Genomic DNA, 12,723 nt, shown 5'->3' on the forward strand with positions numbered 1-12,723 from the left:
TTTAAGCGGCTTGAGTCAGGCTTTTTATTATTTGCCATAGGAAGAGGGCTAACTCGTAAATCTTAGTGTTAGGTCATGTGGTTTTACAGCATTATTCTGGGAAGTGGTTCAGAGAGGTCCTGTCGTGTCCGTGGGAGCGTACAGTGGCCAGAGAATCTCGAGGAAGAGAGATGGCTGGCGGCCCAGTGAGACCTAATGAAGCAAGGATTACAGCACTGCCGTGGACATAGGGGAAGGTGCGAAAGAAGAGGCATTTATGCGAAGCTGATTTAACATGGGCTGGGAAATTCCTCTGGGATTGAAATCTTCATTTATTCTATTTCATTCAATAGCAGTGGATGCTTGTGTTGGAAAAATAAGTTTTAAGCTCGTCAGGTTGCCAAAGTCTTGTATTCCTCTCCTCCCTACAGAAAGAAGATGAAAGAAAAGAGAGTTCTTAGTTATTGTTCCCATTATCCAACTTAGGTTTCAACTTCGTACCGTTCATCCCTTCATCACACCCCGTGCTAACCAGCGCATCGTGTCAGGCGTTTCCATCCTTCAGAAACGTGCAGCCTCGTATCACATCCCTCGTAATCATCAAGTGGCCCAGTTCCATGTATTTAGTCCCTTTAAATCTTTAATATTTCAGCACTTTTAATTCCCCTGCCTGGAAGGCGCTATCCTCACAGTTCCCTCCACTGCGTTTCACAGCTCTTGAGGGGCAGCGGCCCCGTGTGTACGGTCCACTGGATATGTGCGGTGTCAGCAGGGAGCGGGGCCTGGGGGATACGCAGTGCAGCTCTGCACACCCAACAGAAGGCTTGAAGGGATGCAATTCTCGTCCTGGTTCCTGATGCAGGACAAGCTACTGAACTTCTGAGTCTGGTCAGCTATAGTACAGGAAGGACTATCACCCCGTAAGGAGGCTCTTGCCTACCACATTCTCTCCCTTTATCCCTTCCCATCTATTCCCCGAGGAGGAAGAGGGCCGGTATGGGTGAGCCAAGGACTTGTCCCTGGGCTGAGTGTTGAGGGGCGCAGTCTCACTCTCCAAAGAGTACTGATCTTTAAATTGCAAATCCCTCAGGGCCAGAGACTCAGGACAGGTCCCAGGCTCCCAAGATACTGGGAGCTGTTCTGCTCTGAGGAGGTGAAATAAGCCAGGCCTGCTCTAGGCTTCAACGGAGTCTCCTTTTCCTCTCCTTCGCTTAGCTCCCATTTTCTTGGACCATTCTCTCCTTGGACTCAGAGCAGGGAAACAGAGGGCTGAGAATTAAGTGCAGCTTGCTGGCAAGCACTGAGAAAGAGCCTTGGCCTACTTGTCATATTACTGCTTCTGCCTGGTCTCAAGGAGCCCTCCCAGCAGCCCAGCCTGGCTCCCTGGGGGACGCACTGGTATTTAGCGGCAAAAGCCTTGGGCTAACAAAGGCTTTGAATTAGCCCTCGCTTGGCTTCAGCGTATCTCTCTAGGAACAGAGGCAGGACAGTATTGAGATTCTAGCTTCTCTCAACCTTTTACTACCTCAACACAACTACTCAGAGTTAATAAGAGCACCATCTTCTAGGATTATTACTATGATTAAATGAGATGGCACAAGAGGAAATGCTTTGAACTCTTCAAAAATGTAACGTAATCATCTTGAATTCTCTTCCTATTCTAGTGTGCTCATTTGTTAAATGTTTAAAGCTACTCATGAAGCTTTGAGGGATGGCGAGATGAAAAAATGGGTGAAAAAAATGGCGAACCATAGCCGTAGCCGTGGGAAAACTTCCCTTTAACTTTTTAATTACCAGTTTGGCGCTGAAATCCTCTATAAAGTTAATACACTGTTAAAACTCTTCTAGGTCTGTTGCCTTATTACCGATTTTCCAAATCTGCAGAAAACAGGTAAACTCATTTGGTGTGTTCTCCCATTGAGACAATATAGTTGCTTTGCCCTGATATCATACAACCACTTGATTTCAGATTCCTTGTATTTACATCATTTCTAGCAGGAAGTGAGCCTCTTCTGCAGCATAGTGACCCTACCCGCTTAGCAAGATGACTCCGTCCATCCTACTGCTCACATACACTTGCTAAACCTTGTGCAGTGCACGAGTCGAGAGCATGGCCCTGACCCCCAGGAGCTTTAACTTCAGGCAGCCACCATTGATCTTATAGAAACAAGAACACAGAATTCTCAGCCATTCTCCTAGATAAGTTGCAAACATCGTGTCTCCACTAACATAAACAACTAAACATGTTGAGGTTTTAAATAAAGTCTAATTTTCTGAAAGCATAGCCAGCATTTTAGGGGGATAAAGAACCCCAGCAGCAATGGAAATGCTATAAAAGAAATTCCAGCCGTTGTCCTATCTCAAGGCAATTGATGAATGGGTGCCTAGCGGTCCTTAGAGCCGACCAGAAGTAAAAACCAGCCAAATAACCGTACCGCCCAGAGCAGATCTCTTTGGGATTTCTCCAAAGCCCATCATTATCACAACCTAGGTGCTATGTACCCTGCTTTCCTTCCCAAGGGGTGTCTTTGCTGAATGCCATCAAGGGGTTGAGTCTTTCTCTTGTCTTCTGTGCCTCTCATTAGAGGTCTCCAGGGGATTCCATGTCAGAATCCACACCAGAGCCTGAGGGAAAGGGGTGGGGTGAACACGTGCTGTGCCCCTTTCTTTCAGGCTCTGGTGAAAGAAAGGGGCGCAGCACGTGTTCACCCCACCCCTTTCCCTGGCCACCAGTCCCATCGCCCCCTGCCTGCCACATGGCACAGCAGCGCACGCATGAAGCTGGTGACCAAGGAGCTGATGCCATCTCTGAGGAGAATCACAGTCTAAGAGGACAGTGGATTTGCTGACTCTTGTCAACCCTCCTACAGCCATATACAGGAAAAACTTCAAGGCACAGGCCTCCCAGGAGGGGGTCCTCTCCAGCATGTTCCTTGTCATTTGCTTGTCCCACAACTACTTTTTAAGCATCTACAATGTGCCAGGCCCTGGTAGGCTCTAGACATGTATCGGTGATTACAAAGGCCTCATGCCTGCCTCGGCCCCAGAGCCACAGTGAGAGGACCCGTCCCACTCGAGGTTAAGCTTCCTCACCAGTGAGGGGTCCAGAACTCCCGCTTCCTCATTTGTGAACCTTAAGGGCATCTCTCCCTCAAGAACACGAACATCTAACAGTACATTCATTTTTCTCAGCATAACATTCTCCAGTAACATACTGACAATAGAGTATTTTTCCATGGAGCAGGACTCCAGGCCTGCCCTTCCTCGCAAGGAGGGGCAAGAGGGTCCTTCCCGCTAGCCTGAGGCCAAGGGTCGCCTCTCTAAGTCACCAGGAAAACGGCACTCCAATTAAATTCTTTTGATTCCGATTATCCGTCTGACGAAGCTAAGAGTCGCAGGTGGGGTGGGGCGACTTCTGTCAGCATGTTAACATACAATGGAAAGATACTGACATTTTCTGGGCAGCACTCAAAACACATCACTCGATTAAATTCTCGTTTCTCAGAGAAGCAATTGTAATCGCCCCTAACGAAATTACAACAAATTCCATTCTGTCGCAGGGTCTCTCTGACCCGATGGGCTCCGCCGCATTTCTGTCTCGTAGGTGAGGATGCCAGAGGCTCACTAAGGCTGAGGGACTTGCAGGGGGTGACCACTCACCCCATCTCCTGACGCCTCGCCCGGCGTGGTCCCCGCGCACGAGGTTACAGGCTGACGGGCCTGCAGCCGCGCACAGACAAGGCACCCGCGTGCTCGGCAAGCCGTCAGGCTCCCCGCACTTCACCCCAGAACTCGCTCAGTCCAAAGCCACCTGGGGCCACGGTTTCAAAATCAATGGCCAAAGCCACAAAACTTCCTAGGTTCACTAGAACTTTTTTGAAAGGAGAAAGACTATAGTGACGATACCAGAGGGCATTGCACATGGTTAGCTAAGGATTATTTTGTGAAGCTTTCGTCTCAGGCAGGCAGGCAGGTGACTCATCGTTGTTGTGGGCTGGGAATCTTGTAGAATGCATTTCTACCGAGAATCCTGGTCAAAGCGGACAGAGGACGGGCAAGGGGTGCTCTCATGATTTTTAGAAGTAAGATATAACTGGCATACAGCACGATCTTAGTTTCAGGGGTACCCCATAACGATTCGGTATTTGCACGCATTGCCTACCGATCACCCCAGTAAGTAGAGCTAACATCCAGCACCACACGTAGTTACAAAGTTTTTTTGCTTTTGATGGGAACTTTCAAGATCTGCTCTCTGAGCAATGTTCCAGTTTACAGTAGAGCATTATCAGCTATGTCCCCATGCTGTGCCTCGTTTCCCCAGGACTCACTTGTTTTATAACTGGAGGTTTGTACTCTTTAACCCTTTGGCCCACTCTCCCTAACCTCTCATCTCTGGAAACCACCAATCTGCTCTCTGGATCCATATCTCTTTACTACTTCGTCCTCTCGTTTTCCACTTTGCTATTTTCTTTAAAGATTGTATTTATTCATTTGGAGAGAGCGCAAGCAGGGGGACTGGCAGAGGGAGAAGCAGGCTCCCTGCTGAGCTTGATATGGGGACTCGATCCTGGGACACTGGGATCATGACCTGAGCCAAAGGCAGATGCTTAACTGACTGAGCCACCCAGGCATCCCTTCACTTTGCTATTTTTAAATGTTTTTTCAGTGTTGCTGAATGACCAGTGTGTTTTACTTCTCATTTCCTTGCATTCACATTCCCCAAAATGTCAAACGGTCCCTGCCTACCTGGCCAGGATTTTACCTGCCTGAAGAGGTGATTCCAAGACATTTTGCAGAACTTAATGAACTTACTACACACACACGTTTTTTGTTTTTTTCTTTTTCTGGTCAAGGTAGCAAATGGTAGAACGTTTTTAGGATTTGGCCTGAGATTCATGAGAGTCCCATGCTTTGTGGCGCCCACTGCTTCTAGGCTTCTGGAACTCTGCATATTTGCAAAGGCCCTCTGTGGCCCTAGCCGGCCTGACCCTGCGGCCCTCCGGCATGTGCCCTGCGTGCAGCAGATCCATTTGCGGGAACTTCGCGGCAGCCAACGGGTTAATCCTCCCTGAGCTGAAGCCTGACATGGCACAAACCCCACGCCCCCCTCACAGCTGTCTGAGCATTTCAGGAGCCTGACAAGAAGCATTTCTGTCTGACCTAAAGCTCACCTGTTGCAACGTGACTCCCCTTCATTCATTCACTCTGTCACACGGTCACCAGAGATTTTTCAAGCCCCCGCAACGGGCTCACCCTTGCACAAGGCTCTCCAGAAGCCAGGGCGCAGGCACTCACAGCCCCGCCACAAAGATGTCACGCTCATAAATCCCAAGGCCAGGCCGTCACTTGTGTGATGGGGGCAATGGGACTTTTGCTGCACAGGACAAGGACAAAAATGGTTGGCCTCAGGAGGTCTGTTTTGGCTCATGGTGACGCTGGTTATGACCTGCTGGAGATGGAGAATAGTTGGTGTCTTTCCCCTTAGAGTAGTTTTCCCTAAACTTCTCTTTTCAGTCCGGTTCAATAGTCTAAATTAATCTTTCTTTTTTATAGCCAACATTTAGCCCTTCCATCAATTCCATTATTGAAGTCTGTTTATTTTCCATCTCTCCCTCGACAAGGAAATAAGCTCTGTGAAAGCAGGGACTTGATCTATTTTGTTCCCTTGCTCTTCAACGTCTAGGACAGTACCTGGCAGTCAGTATTTTTTCAATAAATGTATGTGGCCCATTTTCCCTGGGCTTCGTTAGGTTAAAGTGGGGGCTGGGACTAATGTTTAAAATGAGTTCCTGAAACGAAATAAAATAAAAAATAAAATAAAATAAAATGAGTTCCTCTTATGCATAATGAAACAGACATCTCACTCCCACCCACTATTGCAATATCTCTATCCGCACCAGCTCCCTCCTGCTTGTTTCTGAGCATTCCCGAAGCTGTCTTTAGTGTGCTCAGGAATAAGTCCCTGTAGGTGTGGCCACCACATTAGAGACTTCAACAAGCTGGGGGGGTCTGTGTTCTCTGATGCCTTCCATGCATCAGGGCCATGGCTGTGAGCCAGGACGAAGGGGAAGGAACACCTCTTCTTCCCCTTGTGCAACCTCTATTCCATATATACCAAAGCAATGTAGCTTTGTGCCGTGTATTTGGAGGATTTGTTAAAAACAACAACAACAACAACAACCAAAAACCTCTTCCCATATTTACCTACAGCTCCTTATTTCCCCTGGATTCAGACATGAGTCCATGAAGAGCTCACCTGAAGACAAGGGGCAGTATTCAGTATCTCCTCTCTCTGCAGCGCTTTGAGGCTTTGGTACTGGGCTGAATTTGTAAGCCCAACTCTTCTTTAGGGTGAAGGGATTCCCAGGAGGCTATTCAGTGCCTCCTACAAAAGGCACCACTCGGTTAGCCCATCAGCCTTACCAGATACCTAGACGCCAGTGACCATGTTCAACCTTGAGCTTGAAGGCCACCACTAAATCTCTTCTCTTAAATAGAAACTTGGGCAGGCGTAGAAACTTGCCATGAGCCCGAGTAGGCCTGTGTATATGCCATTCATATTTTGTATACTATGTGGAGCTTGTGTGTGGCCAGGAAGCTCGGTGAATCGGATCACAAATCCGCATGACGTGACCAGTGGCTGGATCCTATGGGAGGACACTTGGCCTCTCTCTACCCTGTGGATGTTCCGCCAGGGGAGCTAACGCAAAGGCAGCTTTGAGAGCAAGTGCGGGCCTAATGGAAGACACCATCAATCCTATCCATGCACCTGCTGTGAACAGACCCACTGTTAGATCAGGACTGTTTACTCAGCGGTGTCCCAATAGCATGCCAGTCAATTTGCATAGGACACTTACAATTAAACTTTAATTATCTAGTGCTTTGTGAGTGTTCCAAGCATAATAGAAATCCATTTGTAACAGAGGCAAATTTTAGCTATTTTTTGATGGCTAATTCAACAATCAGCCACTAGTTATTGACTGCCTACTGAGTACTAGAGTCACTTCTAGTCATGGTCCTAACCAAAAGATACAAGGTCTTGTGTAGCTTACTCTAAATAAGAGTACACCGTAAGTAAGAAAACAGATAAATAACAAGGGAATTTCAGATAAACATAAGTTCTATGAAGAAAAGTAAACAGGACAATATGGCATAAAAGTGACTGGGATTAGCTGCCCCAGATCATTTGCATCCCCCTTCTGCCTTGCATTCTCTAGTACACGTGCTGGGAAGATAAAAAGCCTGTGTCCCCAACATCCCTTACTTCTCGGGACTGTGTGACCCAAGTCCATGACTCCAGGTTGAACACTTTGAGGAGGCCTTCCCTGTCCAATAAAATGCAGAGCCATGTAAGAAAAGACTTGGATCCTTTGAACTCTCCTATCTCCTTGTTTGGGACACAGACATAATGCCCAGGGGTGCAGCAGCTGTCTTGCGACCTTGAAGTGAAATCACGAGGAAGAAAGTCAAGATGTTAAGGGCAGCAGAGTAGAAAGTGAGAAGGAGCTAGGGTCCCTGGTGGCATCATTGAACCTTGAACAGCCTTGATCTAACTACCCTGGATACCCTGAGACAAAGGTCTATTGGTTTAGTCCTATACCAGATTTATTCTTATTCATAGCCAAACACTTTCCTAACTAATAGAGGGACATGAACTTGTGGGTGGGAAGATATTTTAACCAAAGTGTTCATGGAAATCTTCTCTGAAAAGATGATATTTTAGTTGAGACCTGAATGATAAGAAGGAGACTGTCCTGAAGATCTGGGAGAAAGAAATCCAGACAGAAGGAATAGCAAGTGCAAAGGCCCTGAAACAGAAATAAGTCTGTTGTGTTCAAGGACTAGATTTCAATGTGTCCGAAGCATCACAACAAGGAGGGGTGTGGCCATACTGGAGGTCTTAGAGGCGGGCAGGAGCTAGACCACAGGGAGCCTTGTAAGTCATGTCAAAACTCTATTTAATTCCAAAGGGATTTGAGATAGATAGATTTGATCTACATTTTGGAGGTAAAGTCCTCCATGGGACTTGATGATGGAGTCAAAGTAGGATAAGAGAAAATAAGACATTAAGGATGACTCCTAGATTTTTATCCTGAACAACGGATGGACCATCACTTGTGTGGGGAAGAATGTGAAAGATCCGGGTGGGGAAAGGGAAGGGAATGTAGTATGGAGGACAGTGTGCACACTAAGTTAGAGATGCCCTTGAGAATTGCAAGTGGTGATGTTGTATGGGAAGCTGAATCCATGAATCTGAAACTCCAGGGAGAAGTCAAGGCTGGAGTCAGAAATTTGGAACCATCCACAAACAGATGGCATTTAAGCCATGGCTCTGGATGCAATTTCTGGCCAGAGAATGCAGATAAAGAAGTTTCAGCTTGGGATATGTCCACATTTAGATGTAGAATGCAGGTGGCGTAGGCCAGCAAAGGGGACCAAGAAGGAGCATCCAGGCAACTGAAACAAAAGCCAGGAAGCTCTGAGAAAAGGAGAGTCATTAGCTCTGTTGAATGATGCTAAGAGGCTGGGAAAGTGACACAGAGAAGAGGCTGTTGGACTCGTTCATCAGATGTATTTGGTCATCTTGCTAAGAATAGTTTCAGAAAAGAGGAGAGGCTCCTGCCTGACCTGGGTGGGTTCAAGACAACTTGGGTGCTGAGAACACAAGGTACAGACTTCTCTTGAGTCCAGAGTAGCTCTGCCATGAGGGGAAGTGGAAAAGGGGGCAGTGGCTGCAGGGTCTTTGGGCCAATGCAGGGTCTGGGAAGAGTCGTTGGTTAGAAGACAGATTCTATCTGGAGAACTAGGTAATGGAGTGACGAGGCAGGCTGTGATATTTATTGAGCACCTACTACATACCAGGCACTCCACAAATTCCAGTTAATCCTCCAAACAAGCCTGTCAAGTTGCTGTTCTTCCCCCTCTTTATGGACATGAGCGAGGCACTAGAGCGTGCTGATTGGTACTTCAGGTTCGAGTCCAGCAGAATCTGAGCTCTGCTTTTTGTTAGCTGTGTGACCTTGACCAGTTACTGAGCTCTCCGTGCCTCCGTTCAGATAAAAACAGTACTTGCCTCAAATGATGTGTGTTAGGAGGAAAATGTCATAATCCATTTAAAACAGGTACACTAGCTTCACACATTAGTGAGTCCTCGGTAAATACTCTTTTCAGAGATGGGAGAACAGAGCCTCTGAGGTTAACTATCTTTACTTATTGAACAAATATACTGAGTTTCTGCTTTTTGCTAAGCACCACCTGAGGCCACGGAGTATAGCCATGGACAAGATACAAAGTGTCCCTGTCTCCATAGAGCTTAGAGTCGATGATGATTATAATAATAATAAAACCAACAATAGCCAACATGTACTTACTACGTGCCAGGCCCTGGAGCCTTCATAGTCGGGAGTAACAAAAGCAGAATCTATCTTACTCCAGTTTGTAGTTCTATTATGCCACCCTTCCCAGGGGTATCATTTTGCAAGGAGAATGAAACCCAACTCTAGTGACATAATCCTGGGGTGTGAGGACATGTTATTGAAAGGAAAACACTAGAGGTGATGACTAACCTTCCTTGCTTTCTCCACCATTTCCCCAAGATGCTATCAGAAACAGGTTGTGAGGATTGTTTTTCTCTGCATCCTGCCTCATGTCCCCTTCCCTGGTTTCTTCCCAAGTTGTTTAACCAATGACACAAATGTCACAGGCCCCGTGTTAGCTCCTTTGAGGGTATCAAAATAAGTGCTATGGGCTGAATTGTGGCCCCCTCAAAATTCGTATGGTTGAAGTCCTAACCCCCAGTACCTCCGAAAATGACTGCTTTTGGAGACAGGGCCTTTAAGGAGGTAATTAAGTTAAAAGGAGGTCATTAGGATGGCCCTACTCCAAAACGTCTGGTGTCCTTATTAGAAGAGGAGATTAGGGGGTGTCCAGGTGGCTCAGTCAGTTGACCATCCCACTCTTGGTTTTGGTTTAGGTCATGATCTCAGGGTCGTGAGATCGGGCTCCGTACTCAGTGTGGAGTCTGCTTGAGATTCTCTCCCTCTCTCTTTGCCCCTCCCCTGGCTCGTGCACTCTCTCTCTCTCTCTCAAAATAAATAAATAAAATCTTTTTAAAAAAGAGGAAGAGATTAGGACACAGACAGGTATAGAGGGAAGACCATGTGAAGACACAGCGGGAAGGCGGCTAAGACACAACCAAGGAGAGAAGCCTCCGGAAAAACCAGCCCCGCCAGCAGCTTGCTCTCAGACTTCTGGCCTCTAGAATTGTGAGAAAATAAATTTCTGTTGTCCAAGCCACCCAATCTGTGGTATTCGTTCTAGCAGCCCTAGCACACTAATACAGTAAGTAAAACACACCACTGGTGTGGAAGACTTGGCAGCATTTTGGAGAGGAGCAAGTTCACACTAAGTACCGTGCAACGCAGGGCAAGACTAGACCTAGTGAGAAGCGCTAAGGTTAAATTTGGGGACACCAAAGACGAAGAAGCCATTTCCATCAGCAGGGTGGACAGTCAGGTGAAGGTCCGAGGAAGAGGTAGACTATGAAATGGAACTAGAATGACTTGCGGGGATTTAGTGGGTATCATGTGGGACTCCAGAGCATCCTAGGGAAATGGCCCAGCATGAATCATCTTTCTTCTATCATTGGATCACTCTCTTTGTCCCCTTATGTGTTATCCTTACAAATTTCGGTTGAAATTGGCATTCTATCATCATTGTATTATTGTGTTCATTAGGGAGCCAAAGTATTATTTTCCCCATTCTACATGTGAGGAAGCTGGGACACAGGAAGGTGAAGTAACCTGTCCAAGGCCACACATGTAGTCGATGGTGGAGCTGGATACACACCCAGCAGTCCTCCCCCTTCTTTGATCATATAAATGATACCAAGTTCAGTCAAGGAGCAGGTCGGTGCAGGAAGAGTCCATGAAGAATGCACAGGGGAAATGGAGATTCCTCTTTGGAGACATGTATGTGGAATCCAAAGGAGAGAGCAATGCAGAAGCTTGAGAAGGAAAGAAAGGGGAAGGAAGTTGTTTTATTTTTGAGAAGAAGGAAGATTAGAAACTGCAAGTAAATGACAGGAGGGAGATACTGAAGATAGGAGGGAGGTAGTTAGCAAAGAAAGTTCTGGAAGGAGAGCAGGAACCTCAGATAAAGGGCATGTGCAGGGTAGGGATATTTGGGGGTGGTGAGGCCAGCCTTGGAAAGAAATAGGGGACACAGTTCCTCTGAGGTGAAAGTGAAGAAGGGCTAAAGGGAGGCGATTAGAAGATGGGGGTGCAAAGGATTGATGGCCCCTGGCCCTGGTGCTGCCTGCCTGCCTGCCTTCCTGCCCCTGCCTTCCTTCCTGCCTGCCTTCTTTCCTTCCTTCCTGCCTTCCTTCCTGCCTGCCTTCTTTCCTTCCTTCCTGCCTTCCTTCCTGCCTGCCTTCCTGCCTTCTTCTTGCCTTCCTGCCTTCCAGCCTTCCTGCCTTCTTCCTGCCTGCCTTCCTGCTGACTGCCTTTTTTCTTTTTCTTTCTTCCTTTCCTTCTTTCTTTTTTTTTAAATTTCTTTCATTACATATTTTTATTTTATTTTATTTCTGTGAAGCACAGGCGTGGGGAGGTGGGGGGAAAGGGGGAGAACTAAGAGGAGTTGTGAAGTTTGGGGAAGGGGGCCGAGGAGAATGGGAGACAGGCTGAGGATAAGCAAAAGGGCGCGCAGCAGTCAGCCACCCACAGGAAGTACACGACTCTGCTGAGGGCTCCCAGCTGAGGTGCAGGGGTGGAGAGCACGGGAGGGTGGGGTCAGTGGGGGGCAAAGGCGAGGGGACCAGGGAACTGAGTAAGGAGGGGAGAAGCTGGAGGGACTGAGCAAGGGACCCAGGCTAGAGAAGTAAGGAGAGTAAGGAAGCAAGTGATGCCATAAGAAAAACAGGAGAGTTTCTAGGACTAAGAAATATCCCATTCCAATATCGCCTGTTAATTACTCACCCGGTATTTCTCTTGCCTTGTTTTACACAGATATTTAAAAGGGAGACTTCCAGGCAAATGAAGCAGGGGCAGGATTGTGATCTGTTGCAGTGCTTGGCTCATGCTGAGAATACGTGGCAGGCACCAATGGTACAAGGTGTGATGGGGTGCACGGTTTTTCACAGACACGACAACTCACATGGTCAAGACAGTCTTCCTGGTGGCCCGCGCTAGTCCCTGGATGCTGCGGCCACCCACCGTACTGGTTCCTTCTCTCTGCACTGTCCCCTCCCCTCAGTTGTACTACGCCATCATTCTTTCCATGTAGATTTGACTTGGGTGGGTTTCATTTTTTAGAAATCATCAAAAATCTTTTAAGCATTGTTTGATGGATGAGGTAGTTGAGCAAACGGAGTATTGTACTTTTGGTCAAAAACAAAATGATGATAAAATAATGAGACCAAATTCTGGGGGAGGACTCACCAACTACTTGAGGACAACTACTAAAAGAATTCTGAAACAGTCCTGAGCAGGACGATGTGAAATAGGAGTCTGTTCTCCCAGGGTGAGTATCGGAAAAGACAACATTCATCTAAATAGATTAGCTGATGCACTTGTTTAAAATCTTGTCTCCTTTCTTCAGAGGGACGCCTGACATGCTGCATTGCCAACTTCAGGTATTACCCTGCAGAAGCCCAAGTCTACAGCTGACAAACGCAAGGTGCGAACGCACTCACAGTAATACACAAATGAGAATATGTACAGATGTCAGCAATGAATGGAAACATGA

General features: G+C 47.1%; 1 protein-coding gene across 2 annotated transcripts in view; it reads right to left on the reverse strand.

Moving 5' to 3' along the window:
- The window catches only part of MRPS28 (mitochondrial ribosomal protein S28), a 210,416-nt gene continuing 197,693 nt past the window's right edge, over positions 1-12,723 (reverse strand). Inside the window, exon 4 of one of the 2 annotated variants that reach the window (XM_057307687.1) lies at positions 1-404. Coding sequence is in view for 1 of the 2 variants with exons in the window: in XM_044382728.3 (XP_044238663.1) it covers positions 326-404 (79 nt within the window). In the remaining variant the exon portion in view is untranslated. The remainder of the gene's footprint in view (positions 405-12,723) is intronic. The other variant, XM_044382728.3, reaches the window with a different exon arrangement.

Source organism: Ursus arctos, unplaced genomic scaffold, assembly GCF_023065955.2.
Source record: "Ursus arctos isolate Adak ecotype North America unplaced genomic scaffold, UrsArc2.0 scaffold_6, whole genome shotgun sequence".
In the NCBI taxonomy this organism is placed as follows: domain Eukaryota; kingdom Metazoa; phylum Chordata; class Mammalia; order Carnivora; family Ursidae; genus Ursus; species Ursus arctos.